This window comes from Plecotus auritus (genome assembly GCF_963455305.1).
Source record: "Plecotus auritus genome assembly, chromosome: 2".
Lineage (NCBI taxonomy): Eukaryota > Metazoa > Chordata > Mammalia > Chiroptera > Vespertilionidae > Plecotus > Plecotus auritus.
Genome location: NC_137771.1, coordinates 163,326,755 through 163,351,895, shown reverse-complemented (window position 1 = coordinate 163,351,895; position 25,141 = coordinate 163,326,755). Strand labels below are relative to the sequence as shown.

At 41.7% G+C, this 25,141-nt stretch overlaps 1 protein-coding gene across 2 annotated transcripts in view; it reads left to right on the top strand.

Annotated features, from left to right (window-relative positions):
- The window catches only part of LSAMP (limbic system associated membrane protein), a 672,385-nt gene that overhangs the window by 616,669 nt on the left and 30,575 nt on the right, over positions 1-25,141 (top strand). For both annotated transcript variants that reach the window (XM_080658065.1, XM_080658064.1), the window contains exons 4-6: positions 6,307-6,441; positions 18,464-18,584; positions 19,306-19,454. In XM_080658065.1, the coding sequence (XP_080514191.1) occupies positions 6,307-6,441; positions 18,464-18,584; positions 19,306-19,454 (405 nt within the window). The remainder of the gene's footprint in view (positions 1-6,306; positions 6,442-18,463; positions 18,585-19,305; positions 19,455-25,141) is intronic.

Sequence of the window (25,141 nt, the reverse complement as noted above, 5' to 3'; positions counted from 1 at the left end):
AGAATAGGTCTGCTTTATTTAGTGAGCAAATATTTGGGTGCTAGTGAATTTGTATGTTTCCTAAAAGATAAAGTGGAAGGTTATCCTATCTAATAAAAGAGTAATATGCAAATTAACCATCACTCCGCTACACCCACCAGCCACGCCCACAAGCCACGCCCATAAGCCAATCAGGAGCAAATATGCAAATAAACCCAACCAAGATGGCTATGGCCACAGAGAGCAGGAGGGAGGCTTGGGTTTCCCCCGCAATGGAGGAAGCCAAACTTTCTGCCTGCCCTTGCCAGCCTAGGCCTCCACTCAAGGCTACAAAGTTTCAATTATAGAAGATACATAAATCCCAAAAGAAATGGCTGCCACCTCGGAGCAAGCAGAAGGCTTGGCTCCACTCCAGGCTACAAAGTTTCAATTGTAGAAGATAAATAAATCCCAGATACCAGGGCCTCTGCTTGGGTCACCAGGGGCCGTGGCTGGACTGAAAACCACCACAGGCCCCTCGCCCAGGCTGCCCCACGCCCCAAGGGAACCCCCACCCTGATCCAGGACACCCTTCAGGGCAAACCAGCTGGCCCCCACCCATGCACCAGGCCTCTATCCTATCTAATAAAAGAGTAACATGCAGATTGACCATCACTCCAACACACAAGATGGCTGCCCCCATGTGGTCAAAGATCCTGCCCCCATGTGGACACAAGATGGCCACCACAAGATGGCCAGCAAGGGAGGGCAGTTGGGAGGGACCAGGCCTGCAAGGGAGGGCAGTTAGGGGTGACCAAGCCGGCAGAGGAGGGAAGTTGGGGGCAACCAGGCCTGCAGGGGAGAGCAGTTGGGGGGACCAGGCCTTCAGGGGAGGGCAGTTAGGGGTGACCAGGTCTGCAGGGGAGGGCAGTTAGGGGTGACCAGGCCTGCAGGGGAGGGCAGTTAGGGGCAAACAGGCTGGCAGGGGAGCAGTTAGGCATCCATCAGGCTGGCAGGGGAGTGGTTAGAGGGTGATCAGGCTGGCAAGCAGAAGTGGTTAGGGGCAATCAGGAAGGCAGGCAGGCGAGCAGTTGGGAGCCAGCAGTCCTGGATTATGAGAGGGATGTCCGACTGCCCGTTTAGGGGCCTAAACGGGCAGTCGGACATCCTTTGAGGGGTCCCAGATTGGAGAGGGTGCAGACTGGGCTGAGGGACACCACCCCCATGCACGAATTTCATGCACTGGGTCTCTAGTATGCAAATAAATAGCTTGTGTGAGAGTGTGTGTGTGTGTGTGTGTATGTGTGTGTGTGTGTGTGTGTGTGTGTGTGTGTGTGTAGAGAAAAAGAAAGAGAGAGAGAGAGAGAGAGAGAGAGAGAGAGAGAGAGAGAGAAAGAGAAGGGAAGGGAAGGAAAGGGAAGGGAAGGGAAGGGAAGATGGAAGGGAAGGGAAGATGGAAGGGGAGAGGAAGAGAAAGAACAGAGAAAATGGGAGAAAGTGAGACAGAGAAGTGCCATGGAATTTCATGATTTTTTAGAGAGAGAGAGGATGAGAGCAGGAGAGAGAGAACATCGATGTGGGATCAAAACATCAATCTACTGCCTCCTGCATGCTCCCCACCAGGAATAGAACCCACAACCCTGGCATGTGCCCTGACTGGGAATCTAAAAGACAGCCTTTCAGTGCAGAGACAATGCCCAATCAACTGAGCCACACCAGCCCAGGCAAAATGTATTTAATTGTAAATAGCTGCTTGCTTACAAACTCCTGCTTGACCTTGGGAATCTAAATAAACCAACGTTTTGGATGTGATCTCTACAAGTTTCACGGAAGCAGGGTTAGTACTCTGAAGGCACTGTGCTTGGAAGGCAGCACCTGGCATACTCTAATTGGAGTATTCCTGGCTGATTTCCTCTGTGTAAGGAAAGCTCAGAAGAGAATAGTTTCCTCTTGCCATTAGCTCTATGACGAAATATTAAAAGAACTAATATGTACAAGTAAACAGTGACTAAGGAGATATGCGTGTTATGTGCAGGGGTTTGAAAGGTGCATACACCGAGGAGGACGAGGAGTTACTGAGCCTGGTAACTGCATATTGCCAGGAGACACAAAAGCACATTAAGCAAAGGGAGATTTAAACTAAACACTGATCCCAGAATAAATATAACACTCGGCGATGTGAGCACGCTTGTAGAAATAGGTTGAGATGTTTAAAACAGCAGAATACTGAAATTTGCATTTCAAGTAAACATTTATACAAGGGCAGAAAATGATAGGAACAAGAGAAGAGCCCAAGTTGTAGCCACAGGGCTTCATTCCACAGAGAACTGAACCACAGGTTAAGTGTGACATCCTGGCCTGAGAGCCTTCTGAAGGCTGAGCGAGTGAAAGGAAGTGGTGACAGGACACTTGGGTTAAGAGCAGCTGGTCAGGGTGAACTGAAAAAATGTGAGAAAGGTGTCCCCATACGGACAGATACATTTGGGACGAAGGGTGAGGAATAAGAGAATCTGAGTGCATTTTAGAATTTTGTGACTCAAGACTAACACAATGAATTCTATGCCTTGAAACAAGCAATTTCAGTTGCTCGGATGAAAGAATGGCATTGTTCTGTTTCCACCAAGGGCTCTGTTGTTGTCTCTGCACCTTTTTCTGAAATAATAACTGCACACAGCAGATACATCCTCAGGACATGACCAGAAGTGCCCCGCCCAGCCTTGTAGAGCAGAGTACTAAGCATATCCATCCTTCCCCAGTAAAAGGGTATTCGTATTAGGATCATTAAAAGGAAGTGAAGGGGGGAGGGAAGGGATAGGGAAGAGATTAACCAAAGAATTTATATGCATACTAGAGGCTCAGTGCACAACATTCATGCACGGGGGTCCCCACAGCCCAGACTGCACCCTCTCCAATCTAGGACTTCTCAGAGGATGTCCGACTGCCTAAACTGGCAGTCAAACATCCCTCTCACAATCCAGGACCACTGGCTCCTAACTGCTCACCTGCCTGCCTGCCTGATCGCCCCTGACTGCCTCTGCCTGCTGGCCTGATTGGCCCTAACTGGCCTTCCTTCTGGCCCGGTCACCCCCAACTGTCCCCTGCCAGCCTGGTTGCCCCCAACTGTCCCCCTGCTGGCCTGGTCACCCCCAACTTCCCCCCTTGCTGGCCTGGTGGCCCCCAACTGTCCCCCCTGCTGGCCTGGTCGCCCCTCACTAACCCCCCTGCTGGCCTGGTCGCCCCTCACTAACCCCCCTGTGGGCCTGGTCACCTCACACAGCCTGCTTATTCAGACATTTGGTCGTACCTCACTAACCCCCCTGCCGGCCTGGTCACCTCACGTAGCCTGCTGTTCAGTCGTTTGGTCGTCCCTCACTAACCCCCCTGCCGGCCTGGTCATAGGCAGCCATCTTGTGATGGCATGAGGGTTAATTTACATATTACTTCTTTATTATATGGGACTAGAGGCCCAATGCACAAAATTCACGCAAGGGGCTCAGCCCTTGCAGCCTCGGCTGCCTCGTGACCCCACAGCCCCACCCTCGCCCACTGGTCATTCTGGAAGGTCATTCTGGAAGGTTGTTCTGCCATCCCATCTAATTACCATATTAGCTCTTTATTATATAGGACTAGAGGCCTGGTGCATGAAATTTGTGCACAGGGGAGGGGGGTGTCCCTCAGCCCAGCCTGCACCCTCACCAATCTGGGACCCTTCGAGGGATGTCCGACTGCCTGGGCAGTCGGACATCCCTCTCACAATCCAGGACTGCTGGCTTCCAACTGCTGGCCTGCCTGCCTTCCTGATTGCCCCTAACTGCTTCTGCCTGCCAGCCTGATCACCCCCTAACCACTCCCATGCCAGCCTGATTGATGCCTAACTGCTCCCCTGCCAGCCTGTTTGCTCCTAACTGCCCTCCCCTGCAGGCCTGGTCCCCCCCAACTGCTCTCCCCTGCAGGTCTGAGTCCCTCCCAACTGCCTTTCTCTGCAGGCCTGGTCACCCCCAACTTCCCTCCTCTGCCAGCTTGGTCACCCCTAACTGCCCTCCCCTGCAGGCTTGATCGCCCCCAACTGCCCTCCCTTGCAGGCCTGGTCCCTCCCAACTGCCCTCTCCTGCTGGCCTGATCACCCACAACTGCCCTCCCTTGCAGGTCTGGTCCCTCCCAACTGCCCTCCCTTGCTGGCCATCTTGTGGTGGCCATCTTGTGTCCACATGGGGGCAGGATCTTTGACCACATGGGGGCAGCCATCTTGTGTGTTGGAGTGATGGTCAATCTGCATGTTACTCTTTTATTAGATAGGATAGAGGCCTGGTGCATGGGTGGGGGCCAGCTGGTTTGCCCTGAAGGGTGTCCTGGATCAGGGTGGGGGTTCCCTTGGGGCGTGAGGTGGCCTGGGCGAGGGGCCTGTGGTGGTTTGCAGGCTGGCCACACCCCCTGGCGACCCAAGCGGAGGCCCTGGTATCTGGGATTTATTTATCTTCTACAATTGAAACTTTGTAGCCTGGAGCGGAGCCAAGCCTTCTGCTTGCTCCAAGGTGGCAGCCATTTTTGGGGGGATTTATGTATCTTCTATAATTGAAACTTTGTAGCCTTAAGCGGAGGCCTGGGCTGGCCAGGGTGTGTGGAAAGCTTGGCTTCCTCCATCGCTGAGGGCAACCCTAGCCTCCTGCTCTTTCCAGCTCAGTGGCTGCCGCCATTTCTGTTTGGGTTTATGTATCTTCTATAATTGAAACTTTGTAGCCTTGACGGGAGGCCTAGGCCGGCAAGGGCAGGTGGAAAGCTTGGCTTCCTCCATCGCCGGGGAAACCCAAGCCTCCCTCCTGCTCTCTGTGGCTGTATCTGTCTTGGTTGGGTTTATTTGCATATTTGCTCCTGATTGGCTGGTGGGCGTGGTTTGTGGGCATGGCTTGTGGGTGTAGTGGAGTGATGGTTAATTTGCATATTACTCTTTTATTAGATAGGATATGCAGCTAAGGTATATAAATGTATTCTAAAACACTTTTTAGTACAGGTGTGTGCTAGATAATGTTTAGGACTTCAGAACCAAATAATTTTATATAACCATTGCCTTTTTCATTATTGGGATTGCAAAGTTTCCTCAAAGCTAGTGATAGAGACATTGACAGAAGACTTAAGTTTGGAGTGTTCCTGACAGTTGTGTTATAGACTGTTATCAAAGTGGCTGTATATTCTATGGGGATCCTAGTTAACAGGCTTAGTTGACATATTTAGACAATGGATTTGTCTTTGTGCTATCTGTCTGGTATGTTGATATGGCCATCAGGGAATTTCCAGAAAAGGGAAACAGCTTGTGGCCTTTGAACAGAACTATTAATTGGTACCATTTAGTGTAGGATGACCAGAATTGCAGAACTATGCTCTTTAGCACTCTCCCAGCTGCTCTATTGTAACCCAAGCAGCAGTGGAGTTTTGCAACCTGAGGGTGAGTGGGCTTAATTTAACTAGACTTGAAGTCCATAATCCTTTCTGGCCAAGCTCTCCCTGCTCAACCTCTTTTCTTCTTTACCTTCTCTGTTCTCTTTTCCTTTTCTTCTCCCTCCACTTCTTCATTATTTATCTCCTCTCTCCCTTCATGAAGGGAATTAAACAAGCCTCTCAATTCCAACTATTTAAGCCAGTGTTACTTAAAATGCACCATCAGCAGCACATTCTGATGGATCTGGCCCATGGCCTGGAAGTGACTGATGGAGATTCACACTGAACAAGGAAGCCATAACTGCAAAATAGGGTTCTGAACGTGACCTTTGTGAATAGAACTCTACATACACTGGGGAGAAGAGTGACAGTTTCTCATAAGAAAGCCACGTTTCCTTCTAACACAACCTTGGTTGAAAGAGCTCATTGCAGTGTGGTGTGATTGATGATGTCAGCCCTTTACAACTTGTGTACACCTCCCCCCAACTCCCACTTTGTCCTAAGCCCTTAACCAATGACTGATGGATGTGAACATATAATCCAGCTCCTGGCTTCTTGGTCAGGATGACTTGGAAGTGGGAATGTGTTATCCCTAGAGCTCCCCAAGAGATGGAGCCAGCTGGCCTTCTGTGAACTTGGCATTACACCATAGCCTGGCTTCTTTCTTGCCAAGTCCCATCTTCCCACTTCCCCACCAGTTTTCCTGAGAAGACTTCCTTTTTAATCACTCCCACATGACTTTTTGTCTTGGAGTCTGCTTCTGTGGAGTTGACCTCAGACAAAGCACATTGTCAGATGATTGAAAAACCATGTAGATTATTTGCTTCTAAAAATACAAAAAAAAGGAAAAAAAAGAGGCAATCTGCTGCATATGTTAAACTTTAAAAACCAATCATGCAAACTTCTGTTTTTCAGGAAGAGAATTTGAAGGAGAAGAAGAATATCTGGAGATCCTCGGCATCACCAGGGAGCAGTCAGGCAAATATGAGTGCAAAGCAGCCAATGAGGTCTCCTCGGCGGATGTCAAACAAGTCAAGGTCACTGTGAACTGTGAGTATGGCAGCAGGCAGCAGGCTCTGTGTGCCCAGGGCCCTCCACCTGACATGAGCTCTAAACATCCCATTAGCAAAAGAACAGTGCATTTCAAGCAGATGTTCCTCTGGTCAGAAATTCACATTTATACATTCGACACATCCAAGGGCAGGACTTGGCCTTTGAATCTGATAAATCAACTTGACCAACTTTAAATATAACCCATAATACATTTAAAAATACACTCTGCCTTTTACTCAGACTATAGAATTAAGAAAACATGATCAGAGAGCACTAGCATTTCTGGCAATCACTATTCAAGTCTTTGTGGAAACCAAGGTCATTCCACTTTGGAAAAAAGGAACAATTCATATTGGCTTTAAATGAAAATTTTACCCTAATGCATTGTTTGTCAGAGGGAATAACCCAAGATCATATTTTATCCCCTGCTATTTAACTAATTGGCCGTGGGAACAAATTCAATCCACTATGGTCAGAAACCATGTATCCCTGAGGGCTAACAGGGATACATGATAAGTTAATTTTGGTTACCTATTTGTTGTAAAGTATGATATACATACTTTGGGCATTAGAAAGAAAGATTTCTCTAAGATGCATAGGTAAGTGGGCATATTTTGAACTTTTCAGATGAAAGAATCCTTAGATGTAGTTCAAAAGATGGGAGGAGGGGAGGCTCCATATGATATGTGTCACCTAAAAAATGAATAAAGAGAATTTGTTTACCCTTTTCAGTGAATAGTGATTTTCCACATCATTCAAATTCATTTTCACATCACAATTGTGACTAGTGACAGAGACAAAGGAATGTCCCGACAGTTCTTTCCTTCCCTGTATTTAATATACAGAAATATACACATATTCACATATAACACAGAGAGGCACACAGACACAAAGACACAGATACAAACAACCCCTATTTGAAAATATGCTTTTTTTGGGGGGTGGGGATTTATTTATTTTAAATTTCTTTATTGATTAAGGTATCACATATTTGTCCTCATCCCCCCATTCCAATCCCAAGCCCCTCCCCACACATGCTCCCATCCCCCTGTTGTCCGTGACCACTGGTTAGACTTATATGCATGCATACAAGTCCTTTGGTTGATCTCTCCCCCTTACCCCCACCCTCCCCTACCTTCCCTCTGAGGTTTGACAGTCTGATCGATGCTTCCCTGTCTCCGGGTCTGTTTTCGTTCATCAGTTTATGTTGTTCATTATTTCCCCTAGATGAGTGAGATCATGTGATACTAGAAATACACTTATAAGAACCGAAAATGAGACAAGCAATAATGGTTATGCTGAGAGGCAAATGAATCAGTCTGTAGTGAGTTTCTTTCTGGGCCAACAGTTCTTTTGAGTCCCAATTTCAATGTCAAACAGTTCCTTATGTGTACATGTCAGCAATGATATTTCAGTTCTGGATGGTGGACAAATGGTGGTAATGCAGGTCCGACCCTCTCTGGTTTGGTCCTGGGCAACCTGCAGCGACGCACAGCTGCTGACTGCTAGTATGGCAAGGCGTCGTCAGCATCTTCCATCTCTGGACTGTTTCTCTTCTGTCTTCATGGCTGGAGCAGTCCTGTCAATTCCTCTCTGTTGCAGGAATCCACATGGTCTTGGAGTTGTTTTCTGAAAATATACAAACATATTCTCAACTAAAAGTTAATAAAGGAATCTTTTTCTATAAATTTGACTATAAGATTGTTGTTAGAGTATTAAATTTGACAGTAAAATGAAAATATGCTTTAGACTGATAACTTTTTGTTACCTTAAGTCCTCCATGCCTTTACGTGTGTGCCCGTGAGTCTATATAAATTCCCTGGGAGGGTAGATATAATTTATTCCACTTTAGAGTTCCAGACACTGAAGCCCAAAGTCATAAAATGGCCTTTCCTAGGTGACATGAGCAGCAGACAGAAGAAAGGGACACAGACTAAGTTTGATTCTAAAGCTCATGCTCTCAGGAAAAAGGGGAGGAGAAGGAGTTTTCAATTCTTATTACCTACGATGTGCATCACTGGATTAAGGGATTTCCATTTATCATTAAATATTCACAGTAAACTCATGAGATAAATATTATTGGTTTGACTTTAAAATTTGGAAACGAAGACATAGATTGCTGAGGAAACTTGCCTAAGGTGAGCCAGCCATGTTGGGCTGCGCTGTACCCAGGGGCCTTCCTCCAACCTTGCAGCCTTCTGCACCGAATACCTAGAATCCAGTAGCTACAGCTCCACCAGAGACATTGATGGCACTCATTTCCAAGAAGCAAGGGGCTGCATTTGATGAGGTCTGAAGTGCTTTTATCCCTCAGCTGTCTGCAAATTTTTTTTTTAGTAATAGAGTTTTGAAATGTCAGTATTCCTATTCTATTCCAGCACTGCGTGTGTTTCAAAGACACATTAATGATCTCAATGTTATAAAATGCTTTAGGACCTTTCTTTTCCACATGAAAGACACTTTCTCTGTGTGTTTATACAAGTTGTAATTAGGTTAGTTAGCTTCTTTTATGTACACACAGCCATTCCATCATCTTCCATCTCTTCTCTGACTTTTGGAGTTAAGATTTTATTTTCTCTTAATTGACCTTCATCTTAATTAGATTTCTGAAAGTCCAATCATGGAGTACATAGAAAATATTTATGCTTCCATTGTGTGGAACATCAAAGTGGTCTGCATTACAGATGGTTCCCCAGATCAAAGCCAGCCGCCTGGGCTCTTTTATTATTAGTGCAATTAGTCTGACATTGCTCCTTTTTGACTGTCCCCAAAGTGTAACTTAGAAGAGAAGAAAATACTGCTAATTTTCAAGAAAAGGCTTTTATGAAAATGTGAGCTTTTGCTAGTGATGAGTGAACCATAGCAGATTATGGACAGAACCTTGAGATTTAAAAAAAAAAAAATACCTCGTGATGGAAATCTAGTATAATGAGCTTAGTCAGACATCCAGTAAATGTTTACTGAATGAGTACATGGAAACTCACAGGTACACTCTGCCCTCTTAACATTTCTCCAAATTTCACCAATGATGTTAGTTACAAATCAGGAATTATATTCAAATATCAGTTTCCTCTGGAATCATCTTTTTACCAACATTTCATAAGCTGTGTTTAAAAAAGAAGGAAACCTTACCCTTTGCGACAGCTTGGATGGACCTGGAGATCATTACGCTGAGTGAAATAAGCCAATCAGAGAAAGACAAATACTATATGATTTCACTCATATGTGGAATCTAATGAACAAAATAAACTAAAAAACAAAATAGAAACAGACTCATAGAGAACAGACTGACAGCTGTCAGAGGGGAGAAGGGTTGCAGGGTTGAGTGAAAAAGGTGAAGAGATTAAGCAAAGAAAAACACCTCATAGACACAGACAACAGTATGGTGACAATCAGAGGGAAAGGGGAGTGAGCAGAGGGAGAAGAGAGTGTAGAAGGTAAAAATAATGATGAAAGGAGACTTGGCATTGGTTGTTGAACACACACTACAATATACAGAGAACTGTACACCTGAAACCTATATAATTTTATTAACCAATGTCAACCCAATAAATTCAATAAAAAATAAAAAATAAATTAAATAAATGGGGAGAGGGAGGTAGCATTTGTGTTTATAATACATTATAACAACTAGCCACTGCTCCTCTTGCCCTGCTCACACAACTTGTTTTACTTTACTGTAATCATATTAAAAAGATGAAGTCTCGCCCTGGCCAGTTTTGCTCAATGGATAGAGCGTCGGCTTGGGAACTAAAAGGTCCCGGGTTCGATTCCGGCCAAGGACACATATGCCCCGGTTGTGGGCTCAATCCCCCCAGTAGAGGGCGTGCAGGAGGCAGCCAATCAATGATTCTCTCTCACCTTGATGTTTCTTTCTATCTCTCTCCCTTCCTCTCTGAAATCAATAAAAAATATATATTTTTTAAAAATAAAAAAATAAAAAGATGAAGTCTCCAACATTAAATTACATCACCAGGTCTGGCTAGCAAAACTTGTGGTACTGAGAAATATCTAGTATCAACTTTGTCACTCCATCCAAGGTTGCCTACTATGAAAATGCCCCATTACTTAAACTGACCCCTCTTCCTTTTCAAAACACAGGGTTTGGAATTAGGTCAGGAGATCAGGATGGCTCAGATAATTAATGGCTGAATAGATTATTGTAATGAAACAGATTCTGAGTACCTGTATAAAAAAAGAATCCCAGCGATGGTAATTATCTCCTAGCAGCATTTTGTTGATTCCCTTACTCAGTGGCTAATAGGTATTTGTTGCAGGGCACTGAGAAGCTAGAGCAGTCAACAAGAGAGACCTAACAGTTTCTCCTGTTCACAGTAGCTCACAAGCTGGATTCTGCAATCTCTCCTTTTTTACTTCCCTTGATACTGCTCACAGTTGGTCTGTGGCATTGCACGTAGCCATTTGATATATAAAATCTGTTTTCTAAATGGCAGGAGGTTCTGGAGTTTACAGAAGCTAAATTATTGACTTGAAATCTCTTCAACTAAATAAGCTTAGTAAAATTTTGTACAACAGGCAGGACTTCCGGTTTCTTATATTTTACTTACAGGATAGCTACTAATTTCTTCCAGATACCAGCCCTAGGGACAGTGGTGCTCTCATTACAGGTTCTATGTGTAATCCCTCAATTTTAGTTCTCACAGTGCAATAAAAGCAGATCCACTTATGGGTCTGTCTCGTCCTAGTGCCCCATACACTGAGGATAATATCTAGTACAGAGTAAATGTCTAATACATTAATTTTATTTGGATTCTTCCTACCCTGGACTCTTCCCTATTCCTGGAGAAATTCTTCTCAAAATCTACCCCAGGAAGTCTTCCCCTCACCCAATGGCCAGATAATATTCCCACCTCCTGCCTTCCCATAGCTATCTCTCCCAGTAGGTGCACATTGTCACTCTTTATGACTTCTTTTCCTCTGCTTGTGTCCCTTTAAACTCAGCTCTGCTGCCACCTTGGAGTCCAGGGATAACCAATCCAACACAGTTGCTGGGAGGTATGAGACACTGACGTTTCTGAAGCTCCCCTTACATTTTTTTTAGAGAAGCAAGCTTTGCTTTTGTTGTTGTGATTATATATATATATATATATATATATATATATATATATATATATATATATGTATATATATATATATATATATATATATATATATTCACAATAATCCTTATCTCCTTTCGGAGAGGAAGGGAGAGGGAGAGGGAGAGAGAGATAGAAACATCTGATTATAGAGAATCATTGATTGGCTGCCTCCTGCATGTCCAACACTGGGAATCAAGCCTGCAACTTGGGCATGTGCCCTGACCGGGAATCATTCTGTGACCTCCTGGTTCACAAGTCAATGCTCAACTCCTTACATTTGAGAGCCCACTATTTTAGAAGAAGCAGAGGTTACTACTATAGAATACACAGTTGGAACTGGAGACATCTGTTGTCTCCCGATAATATATATGCATTTTAACTGGACTTTTCAGTGCATTGATTAAAAAATCACCTGATGAGGAAATTTTAGGAAAATAATCCCTCAATATAGAACCAACTGGCTACCTTCTCTAGCTTCACTTCCCCATGCCAACTTTTAGTTTATTCTTACATTTGGTATAGTGTCAGTAAAAACACATTCTAGTGCTTATGATCTATTATGGGATCTTCAGAGGAAATATTCTGTAAGAATCCAGAGTTACTGTAATTTTTGCCCATAACTTTGCAATGTGAACAGCAACCTAAGTTTATGAATACCTTGAGAGTTCCAAGATTATGCTAAAGACTTTGTATGAATCACTGTAATCATCACAGTGACAGTGACTAGCTAAGGAGGTGGCATTGTGGGCTGAGCCTACCCCAGCGATGAGGAGTATTTACGTTATCATTGACATTGTTCAGTATTGCTGATAGATGATGATTTTTTAAAAAACACAGACAACTTTTACTCACTTTCATTATTGTTTCTAAATTCTCTACAGATAATGTCTGTCTTATTGCCTGCATTCTTTGCCCCCACCCCATTGGCCCACCTCTGCACACTAACCCTGGGCGATAATCAAATCATCCCCATTGCAGGAGGACAAAACCAAAGCTCAGAATATATAAGCATTTTCTGCCACAAAATCAAAGAATTTGTGAGTGGTAGAGTTGGGAGTGTAACCCAGGTCTAATTCTAAAGTCCTCTTTTCTTCCATGACACCATGTGATAATGGTAATCAATAAATGTAATCACTTCAAGCATTAAACATGCTCTCCTATATATATATATATATATATATATATATATATATATATATATATATATATTTTAATTTTCACATCAAACCTGAAAGATAGGTAGGCAGGTATCATCATCTACATAAATAGGTCAGGGGCTCCAGGACGTCAGCATGTCACCTCCAGGAGGTGACAACCTAAGTGGTACAGGCAAAAATTGAGCCCACATCTCCTGATTCCTAATGTGAGTTTATATCCATGATGTCACTGCATGTTGTACCATTTTTTTGTTTTCTGTAATAGCAGAATAATGTTACATTTACCCTTTAAGCTACCAGCATGCTCCTCTAAATGGTATTTTTTATTAGCAGGAATTCATTTTCTCTAAAGGAATTCATTCAAATGGAAGCACAGAGAGATTCAGATCATGGGCTTCAGAAAGATGGGTTAAAATCTAGACTCACTCAAATGCTGGCTATGTGACTTTGGACAAGTTACTACCCTCTGTATGTCTGTCTTCTCATTTATAAAATGGGTTAATAATCCTTATATCCTAATGGCTACTACCTAGATGAAAGAATATAAAGCCTAGCAGAGTACTGACATATGGTAAATACTTATAAATTGAATTCCTCATTAAGAATTTCATTACGTAAACAATTATTCCTAATATTAGGAAGAGTAAATGAATGCTCTTCTGTTTGCTAGGCCACTGTCATTGTTATCCTGTTCATTCTAATTGAGTCTTGTTATTGGTGATATAAGAAGAAAGCCCTTATTAATATTTTCAGAACCCAGAATTTTGAAGTAATAAAAACTGGAAGAGTCATTTGACAATTGTAAGCTATTCCAAAGTCATATAACAAATAACAATGGACCTCCATGCAACATTTTTATTATAACCATATTTTGAGCAAGGACATCTATTATTTTAACTACAATAGGCATGCCACAATATGATTTATAACAATTTTTCTTAGCCTCACCTATACAGAATTCATCAAAAATGAATTTTGAAATGTTCACTCCAATAAACCATGAACAAATAGACCTGCAGCATTGTGTCATTTGAGAAATATTGGAAACAATGAGCTCTTCATACATTTGTCTTTACTTGGGAATTTACCCTAGTATGAGAAACTTCCTAGATTTTCAATGAGAGAAGCAAGTATTTGGTCTTTGTCATTGACTGGTGTCATACTGTCCCAAGATTAATACGGTTAATACTATTCAACCCCAATTTACTGCCATTTTTCCCATGCTGGCATTTCTGAGGAGTTAATAAATAGCTTACTACTTAACTATTTTGGTTCTGAACACATTGAGAAATAAGTAAAGAAGTAGTAGGGGAGGCCCATTGGCCCCATTTTTTAGAGATCAAGGTTATTAGAGGTAGTAGCTTGTGTGGCTGACTTACCTCCCAAAGTATGGTAGCGCTGGACTAGGGCAGGCTTGCCCACATGAGAGTGGGAAGGAGAGAGCCCCAGTAAGACTTCAGTGTTGAGAAGCAGAAGAGAACCTCTGATCCCCGCCAGAAGCTTGGTCCCAAAAGCAGGAGCGGGAAGAGCTGAGCCAAATAAATCTACTTTGTTCCTCCCCAAATTTTCAATCAGAAAAGCCATTTCTCCCCCCGGGGTCCCAGAGTGAGGAGGTACACTAAATAAGCCCATGTCACATGGAAGGAAACACCCAAAGCAAAGAAGAATTCTCCCATAAAACTCAGACCTGAGACCTGTATTCCTGGTTTTCTAGTGGAGGGACCAAACGCATCCACCATGGCATTATTATGTTGAGGTGCTACAGCTATGAGTGCCAAATGTGGAAGTGATGAATGTGTAGTCTGGCCCAGGTTTAGGGCTGTTTGAGCAAAGTGGCAATTATCATTAAGTATTTGTCAGTTATAACCATGTGGTTCCAGGAGCTCACAAACTGGTTAAAACTCAGTTTACAATTTGAGCAACTGAGCAAGGCAATAGAATCATGAGCAAGATTATTTCTCCAGCCAACATGCTACAGACTGTGGAGTTATTGGCAACTTAAGAAGCTAATACAGTTGACCCTTGAACAATGTGGGGGTTAGGGATGCCAACCCTTGCACAGTCAAAAATCCATCTATAACTTTTGACTCCTCCAAAACTTAACTACTAATAGCCTACTGTTGACCAGAAGTCTTACTGATAATATAGTCAACATATATTTTGTATGTTGCATGTACTATATAATATACTAGAAGCCCGGTGCACGAAATTCATGCATGGGGGGGGGGATGTCCTTCAGCCCGGCCTGCACCCTCTCCAATCTGGGACCCCTCGGGGGATGTCCAACTGCTAGTTTAGGGGCATTAACTCCAGCCATTAGGAAAATCACACAGAATGACCTTGACATACAAACAGTGTGGTTTTTATGAGTTGTTTTAATAATAATGGCCATTCCTTTAAATAATAATCTGCTTACATGCAATACAGCTGGCACTATGTGAATTCAGAATGTTAATATCACAAAATCATAGAAGGTTGTAGTGGATATAACCTTAAATTGTCTAATCCAAACTTTTATAAATATTGGAATTCCCTTTTCAAAGATTTTGAATGCTTTTTATCCTAAGAAGCTTAACCAACTTTTGAGGCAACCCATTTTCTGCGAAAGGACTGGGGGACTCTGGCGGGGCTGAGGGGACTGGGCACTGCCATCTTGTGGCTATGGGCACCACCATCTTTGTGATGATATGATGGTCAATTTGTATATTCCCTCTTTATTAGATAAGGTTCTTACAATAAAGGAAGCTAAAGAAAATAAAATGTTAAACAATTTCTAGTATTTATTTAAAAAACACACACACATATAAGTGGAACCACACTGTTGAAACTTGTGTTGCTCGAGAGTCAACTAACTGTACAGTGAAGAGGTGAGGACAGGAAACTAATGTTCATTCAGTGTATTATTGCTGATGATTTATTTCTCTTCTTAAGTACCTTATCTCACTTGCCTGTTACCTGTGTTAACTTTGACACACCTCCTTCTTCCCCTCACCCTTCACATCTAATCTTTGCAATTCTGAAGCTTCTTACTTCTCAATCTCAAATCTGTCCATTTCTTTCCAGCCCCGTTATCACAAACCAAGTGCAGGCATTCTCTGGAATCCTTCAGTAATCTCCATTGCCTCTGGTTCCAATATTTCATAGATGAGAAAATTGAAGCAATGTGAGTCTAGAGAAAGTACTAAGCTCCCTAATTAGGAAGTGAAATGAGGAACAGAGCCTAGATTTGAGCTCAAGCTTATCAAAATTTAAATACAAGTTTTTCAACTCTATTGGGTGTCCCATCCCTACAAATGCCTCCTGTCCCAATACCACTCCACCCTGTTATCACATTATTCTTTGAACTAATGTGCTCCAATGATCTATGTAATAAATCATAGAATGAAAACATTTTAAATGGAACCTGTTGGTGCTCATTTTAAACTACCCCTTGTTTTAAACAATAAGAAAGAAATGGCTCAAACTGGAGCAGAATCTTGTCCAAGCCACAGTTCTGGTTGAGAGAAGAATCAAAATCAGTCCTTGTGTTTCCCATTTCTAACTACTAATTCTGAATCCTAACCCATGAAATGTATAAATAAGCTATAATTTTGAAAGTTAGAAATTTAAGGATTAAATGAGTTTTGGGAATGAAAATACATTTGGGTCATAATGATACAAACTGCCCATTTGTAAAGAATGAGCAGTTTTACTAGATCTGGGATATTTTTTACTAGCTGGAAGGGTGCTATAGATCATTAAAGTTTGGTTCCCTCATTACATTGGTAATAAAACCAAGACTCAGAAAGATAAAGTGTGTGATGGGAAGTCCACAGAAGCAAGTTGAAATTAAATTCCAGAACTCCTAGTTTCCAACCCAGGGTTCTTTCCACTCATCATGTTGCCTTTTTGTGCCTATACAAAAACGAGCAGATAATTCTAAAGCAAAAAAGCAGCAACCACCACCCACTCTGAGACATCCATGTACACACAGGCTGATGTGCTTATCCAAATGTGCTCTAACTTCTCATCTCTGACAATGATTTAAGATATCCAAGCTTATATTAAAATGAAATGGAGAGAAAACTGCAGATTCACTGGATGCTTTTGTATATATCTTTTCTAACTAAGATCAGAGCTTCCTTCAGGCATAAAACTGAAAAAAAAATAGTATGTGAATATGAAGAAAAAACACAGAAATAAATGAGCTGAACCAGGCACTGAACAGATTTAAGTGAATTTTATGTACTAGAGATCACTACTATTTTCCTTAAATAAGCTTTTTCCTCTGCAAAGTCTAAACAGATAGTTTGGGTCTCTTTGTTCCATGTACATGCTGTCAGGTTGCCATTTTTGGGCAAATAGGTTTTGGACAAAAAAAAATCACATTTTCCTTAAAGGTCTAGAACCTCCACAAACACAGAGTCATTAAGCCAGGAGCTCATATCTGCCAACCTAACTCTGCCATGTGGACTTGTAAATGCCTGTTCACCCTCTGTAGGATTGTTTGAAAGAATCACTCATAGAGAATGGACTGATGGCTGCCAGAGGGGAGGGGTTTGGGGAACTGGGTGAAAAGGGTAAGGGGATTGAAAAATACAGATTGGTAGTTACAAAATAGTCATGGGGATGTAAAGTACAGCATAAAAAATATAGTCAATAATATTGAATAACTATGTATGGTGCCAGGGGGGTACTAGAAATATCAGGGGGGACATTTTGTAAAGTATATGATTGTCTAACCACTATGCTGTAAACCTGAAACTAATAAAAAATAATGAACTTTTTAAAGTAGTACTGCCCTGGCCAGGTAGATCAGTTGGTTAGAGTGTCATACCAATAAGCTAAGGGTTCGGGTTCTATCCTTGGTCAGGACACATGCAAGAATCAACCAATGAATGCATAAATAAATGGAACAACAAAGTGACTCTTTTCTCTCTCTCAAATCACTAAATTTAAAATGTTTTTAAGTGGTAATGGATAAAGGAAAATAAATAATATATGTTTATTTTTTTAAAAAAAGAACCATAGCAAATCAGAATGTCAGATGTGTTTTGTTACAGTTGTGTAGGCCAGTTCTAAGCAGACAGAATCCAGTGCACAGCTGCCGGAGAAAGGAGAAGGTTGACACCAGGATAGATGTCAAATTGTACCTTCTCACATCAAAGAAAAATTTACCTGGGTCCTAGCAATAAGGGAACATAGAAGAGAAAGAGGGTTAAGTAATCATCTAATATTTAACTGTTTGTTTTTCTGAATTTCTGAAAAAATATTAGGCTAAGCTTGGGTTGGGAGAACTTTAGCCCTGTGTTATTTTCATTGGACTTCTTACTATCATCGCAAACTGTAACAATCACAATGATGATAATTATGAAAATGAAAAATGCTCAAAGTATACATAAAAACCCAAATCCTTTAGTATCACCACTTAGTTTATGAAAAGAAAAAAAACTAGGGCAATACTACAATCTATGGTTGAAGTAATTGATGGTGTATTGGAGGAAGGAAAAAGGAATCTTAGATTCTGTTTCCATAAAACCCTGTTAAGTGTCCCATTTAAGTAAACCACGTCTGTGGCTTCATTAGTCATCTCTTATTTTCATTTAGTTTTCTAGTGATCAGTCCCATTCAGTTGATCACATAATTCATGTAAATGGAGCTCTAAGACTATTTCTTTACTGCACCTTCCCGATCAGATTCTCCTTTCTAATTCCTTCTTGCATGGAAATTCTGGAGTGCCCTCCGATCATCATGTAAACTGTGTACCTGTCTTTCCCACAGATCCTCCCACTATCACGGAATCCAAGAGCAACGAAGCCACCACAGGGCGACAAGCTTCACTCAAATGTGAGGCCTCCGCGGTGCCTGCCCCTGACTTTGAGTGGTACCGGGATGACACCAGGTATGTATGTGCCAAACCTGCTGTGCCCCGACTGCTCTGATAGATGGTCCGGGCACCAGAAGCCCTAATGACAAAAACATACCCAACTGTAATTCCATAGCCTCTACTCTCAGGCTGTTTCTTTTCCAAATCTCTTTATCAAGTGCTTTCAGGACTGTAATTCTTTTTTTAAAAAAATATATTTTATTGATTATTTTACAGAGAGGAAGGGAGAGGAATAGAGAGTTAGAAACATCGATGAGAGAGAAACATCGATCAGCTGCCTCCTGCACACCTCCTACTGGGGATGTGCCCGCAACCAAGTTACATGCCCTTGACCGGAATCAAACCTGGGACCCTTCAGTCCACAGGCTGACGCTCTATCCACTGAGCCAAACCAGTTAAGGCAGGACTGTAATTTTTAAGCTGAAGCTGCAAAAGCACTCGGGTTACATTCAGAGAGTGAGGCAGGTGGTCCAGTGGGTAGTTTCCACCTACATGTCTTCCTTGCTTAGAGCAGAAACCAAAGCCCAATGAAACTCATCCATCCTGAGTCTTCTCTGTGGATGGAAATTGATTCAGATAATATGGAATTGCACAATTAAAATGAGGACTTGACAGGGAACAAGAACTTTAACCACTTCCTTTCTCTTCTTTGCCTCCAATATAGTGATGAAGAAGAAATTACTAAGCTAAATCTTCATCCGTGTTTCTTTTTACTCTTCTGTTTTTGAACTCTTAGGATAAACAGTGCCAATGGCCTTGAGATTAAGAGCACGGAGGGTCAGTCCTCGCTGACAGTGACCAACGTCACTGAGGATCACTATGGCAACTATACCTGCGTGGCTGCCAACAAGCTGGGGGTCACCAATGCCAGCCTAGTCCTTTTCAGTAAGTATGCCAACACAGGCCAAATCTGGGAGCATCTGGTTGGTTGAATTATCCCATGGGAAGCTTAAAAATCATCTTTACCTATAAAGGTAGATGTATTTAAAAAATCAGACTGTAGTCACTGAAACAAAAATACAAATTCTCAATACCTCTGCATAAGACAAATTTATAAGTGAAACAACTTCTCTCTCTATTCCCTGGCTCACTTTGGATATCTGCCTTGTTTTTGTTTGCTTGTTTGTTTGTTGTTTATTCGGAGAACAAATATCTTTTTGGTGATGGATCTTTAAAGAGTGGAGGTGATATAACACCCTAGAAAACAGATGACAGTATAAAAATGGCAGTGATTAAAGTGATTAAGTGATTAATATAAAGTGAGGATGAATTAGGTGCTGGAAGAAGAGAGGCTGGAAAAAGAAAGTATATTATTAACAACACAAGGAAAAGTGGAATTAATGATTAAAATCATTAATCTAAAGGAGGAAGAATGGTTGTTGACAGATTTCCATATGACAGCAGGAAACATTGCTTATCTGATGTATTTTTAGAAGACAGATGGACTGGTAGGAGACAGGGGCATTTCTGAAAACCAAAGAAGAGCCTAAAGGTAGACTAAGGAGGGATCAGTCATGATACATTAGTGATGCTAATAGGAGAGCGTACCTTGGGGCGTTGCTCTGTAGCAACGTATTACAGTCAGGTATCTGACCCTTGCCCTGCTGGCTGGTGGCTCTTAGCACGGAAGAAAACGCTCCCTGAAAAAGAGAAGTATAAAGAGATTATGGAAGATGATAACATTTGGAATAAGAATATGTTTATCGGAATAAGTAAAACAAACAAAAATGTTAGCACATGCTGGGACAGAAAGTTTATTTGGACTAAAGGAGAAAGTCCAAATAATTATTATTTTGGAATAACAAGCCACTAGAAGGTTTTTTCTACACAGGTTCAACTGGAAAACCTAGAGATACTGTGGCCAGGAGAGATGTCTCCATCTTACTTTATAAATTTTAGAGGAAACTTCAAGGGAAAAAAAAAAAAAGGAGTTTTAGGAGAAAATTGAATTTAATTCAATTTAAGTGAGAGTTCTCTTTAAATGAAGTATTAAAGTCATTTCAAAATGGCTCAAAATCCAACTCATAAGAAAAAACCATCACAAACTATTCTGATTCATAACCTGCATTGCTTTCAGTCTGTAAGAGTTGGAGGGATATAGATATGTAAAAGCTACATCAATATGAAGTTTAGAATTCATACCCCTGTTTACTTTTCTCCAAAGACCAAACATTGGTGTTCTTCACTTCAGATATAGACATCAATATCTCAAGACACTTGAGAAGACATTTGTTAAGAAATGTAGTTATCTGTTTCATTTCAGACTTTAGGAATGCCATAAATAGGAGGGAAAACAGCCTCGGCGATGAATTATTTGGTGACCTGGTTAAATAGAATAACATATATTTAACAGATTTTATAGGGATTGGAAAAGAGAAAATTGGACAATTGGATTAGAGAAAGTGAGCAACTATAAATTTGCATTGAAGTATATTTTCTTCCTATCCCACCCAGAAGTGTACTAATGACATATTTCAATTAATAAATGCAATGATAGCTATAGACAAGAGAGGAAGGGGAAGGAGGAAGGAAGGATGGCATACTTGAGGAGGATGAAGAGAGCATGGACTGGATCAAAGATAATGGAGATACTGCTAATCGGCTGGTATGATGAAAGGTAATCTCAAGCCCCATAATAACATTGCCTTATTCACAAAAATCCACTTAATGGACTTCTAAATTAAGCAAAATTAAAAAATAGCCAGTGAAATATCAAGAATCCTACATAATTTCTATTTGTAAACTGAGAATCAAGGAATTGGACAAGTGTGTCATAATCATATTGCCCTTGATGATTTCACGGCAGTCACCCTCAATTACCTTTGTGAGAAGCACACAGTGCTGTGATAAATGATATACTACCTTCCAGGGGGCCCATGCTGCCTGATAGAACAGCTCACACAGGCACTAGCTCTGAATTTAGCAGTACGTAGAGGCAGCAGGGGCATCAACATTGGGTTTTGCATTTATTTCCCACCTTATGGGAAAGTTAGGAGGTGTAATACAGAATAGTAGAATAAAAAAAGTTCATTAGACTTTAAGGTGAAAAGAAGCTATTTAATTTGCCAAAAATCAGTGATTTCTTGAACCCAAAGCCTAAGTATGAACATTTTAAAGGAGAAGCTCTACTTCTTATGTAACAGGAATGGTACTTCTATCATGCCCACCCCACCACCACCATTCAGGTTTCTGAGGTGTCTTGTTACAGTCTCCATAGCTGAATCCTTAGAAATGCAGCTCTATGGTAGCCTATTTCATACAGGAAAGAGAGAGAGAGAGAGAGAGAGAGAGAGAGAGAGAGAGAGAGAGAGAGAGAGAAGAAGAAGAAGAAGAAGAAGAAGAAGAAGAAGAAGAAGAAGAAGAAGAAGAAGAAGAAGAAGAAGAAGAAGAAGAGGAGGAGGAGGAGGAGGAGGAGAAGGAGGAGGAGGAGGAGGAGGAGGAGGAGGAGGAGGAGGAGGAGGAGGAGGAGGGGAGGAGGAGGAGGAGGAGGAGGAGGAGGAGGAGGAGGAGGAGGAGGGAAGGGAGGGAAGAGGAGGGAGGGGAGGGGAGGTAGGAAAGAGGAAGGGAAAAAGAAAAAGTGCGTCTGTGAACAGACTGCCCATCACTTAGATTCAAAGTAGGTAGAGGGGTTTAATGGGAAGAAGGAAGAAACTGTTGGTGGTCCTTTTCCACAGAACAGGGTCAGGAGGGGAGAGATGCTTGGAAGGGGCAGCTGTGGCTGGGGCTGGCCGCCCTGACAGAGAGCACGGTGTGGGCAGCAGGGAGCTCTGCTGACCCAGCAGTCCCGAGCGGATGAGGCAGCTGGTGCGCTGTTGCCAGCCAGAGGCAGCAGCAGGTAGAAACCAGAGCCAGAGGCCCTGTAGAGTTCACAATTATCCATCTTCATTGGTGCATCAGCACATTTTCAGTGTCCACCCCAGTGACCTGTACTGACTTTTTACACAGTGTCAATTTGCGGTCACTGATCCACCATATACATACATATACTTCCTCACTCTGTATTCAAATATTGCTCTCAAGAGGGGTCAAAATAGTGAAATGATAGGGCAAGAATACATTGCATTCATTGGAACTTTTTGCTAAGCCCATGAAGGTATTTCTTTCTCATGTGTCTTGTTCTTCACACATTCTAGCTTTCTATTTGTCAAGGAGTCATACTTCTTCAGTCTATAGATCCAAGTAATGCCTTTATATAGTTTTCTTCATCCTAGGCAAAGCATTCCATTATATAATTTTTCTGAACACATTAATCCATTGGTACAATGTGTATGGGCAAGTATTCAGCTCCTCAGTCTTTGTCAGATGGGAAATGTACATTACCTGGGTGAAGACTTGGACTTCTGACAATGCCATGAGTAGTTCCATTGTCATCAGGCGCAGTGTGATAGGTTCCATGTTCCCGCAGTGATGACTGTGATGCACCCACAAAGGAATTCAATCTTGTTTCATTGGTTATATTAAATTACTTTTAAAGAAACAGATAGGCAGGAAGAATACTTATTTTAATGTCATCACTGATTATCAAGTGAGTGCTTACAAGGTACTCTGCACATGTGAGAAACACTTAACATGAATGATTTCATTTGATCATCAGCATAACCCTATTAAGTACTCATATTTCTCCACTATACAAAGAGGTAAAACCAAGTAAGGCTGCTGGGATTTAAATTCATGAAATCTGTTTCCAGAGTTGAGGTATTAGACCAGAGGTGGGGAAACCTTTTTCTCTGCCACAGTCCATTTGGATATTTACAACATCATCCGAGGGCCATACAAAATTATCACCTTAAAAATTAGCCTGCTATATTTGCTCAAACATTAATTAACTCACCCCTAATGCTTTGGCAAGGCCAGATCAAATGATTTCTTGGGCCGGATGTTCCCCACCCCTGCTCTAGAGCAACACATTATCTATATGTGTGTCTGTGAGGAAATGTTAGAAGATGTATCTTGTGTTGTTTGGAGGTGAGGAGACTTCTTATTTCTTTCTCCATTTTTCACTTAACAAGGTCTTTCCACTACCAGTATATTCCTTCCCACCCAGAAGCACTGCTTCTGTGACATTCCATTCACATTAATTCCCACCAGCCTGGATCCATAGGTTAGACCACTGGCTTTTCTTTGGCACAATGAGATTCCAAACTGATATTTCATAAGCCTCATGGTCAGCATTTGACCCTTGAGGGGAATAGTCCCACATATTAAAGGACAGTCACTGATCAATGTGTGGATTGGTGAGGTACTTTACTACAAAGTTTGAGGCTATTGAGTACACAAGAATAAAAGTACAAAGAAATCCACACTGGGTCATACCACATCAGTGTGTAGGCGGTTTTTAAATTTTCATTTTAATGTTAAAAGATTATTAACTTGGAAACCTACACTTGATTAAATCTCAAGTACTACCTAAGCAAACCAGCCCTGGAGAAAGCTTTCAAATTGAAGGCCTCCCCACCTTCTTCAGAAACCATTTTAAGTTATTATCCTAGGGGCACAGAGGTTAAATATACACCATTTGATTATGCTGGTTAAGATGTGGCAGAGCCTCTTAGACAACTACCCTAAATGCCACATAATAAAACAGTTTGAGCAGCTATTTGAACACTACTCACATGTAATTTGAAAGACTGGTTGTAAACTACTTAATATGGCTCTGTGGATACAATAGAAAATACATGGAAAACTAGTTTTAGTTTCAAAAATAGGCATCAAATATGCTGACTTCCAGAAAGACTATTGAACATCTGCAATTCCCATTGGAACTTAAAGGAAAATCATATCGGAGTTAATAAATTACTTCTCTCTATATATACACGCAACCCTCAACCCCAGCTTTTGTCATTTAGATGCTTTTAATTCACAGGGTTTTCTTGTGAAGTAAGAGTGCCCATGTAACTGTTTCTCATGGGGTCCCAGCAGAATCAGCCAATAATACCCCACACCTTCATTTTGAAGACAAGAAACTGAAGCTCAGAGTTCAGGGAGTTACTAAGAGTTACACAGTATGATACTGGGGTCAAAATTAGAGTTCTGTTCCTAAAGCCTCCCAATCAGTTGCTAAGCAAGGTTGACCTCCTCAAGTACAGGCACACCTCGGAGATATTGTGTGTTCCCTTCCAGTCACTGCAATAAAGCAAGTATTGCAATAAAGCGAGATGTAATCTTTTTGATGGTGGAGGATCTTGCCTTCAATTTGTGATAAACACACCATCTGTGGAATGCAACAAAGTGAGGTGAAATAAAATGAACTATGCCTGTATGAGCAGCCAAAAAGACAAAGCACATTGCACCAAGGGTCCTGCCCTCCCCTACTTTTGAATATCACAAATTGGAGAATTTTTTTTTTTCATTTTATAAGTGGCATTTACTTCACTTTACAGGAGTCCACAAACCCTGGAATAAACTATAAAATACAGCAGAAGGATGGTGGAAGCATCTAAGGAATGATAAGTCCATAGGATGAAATTAAGAGGATGAGAATAACTAATGGGCATCATAGGACTAAGATGATGATAAGAGGGTGGAGCTAAGATGATGGTAAACAAGCTGGGAGACAGTTGAAAAGGCTATGA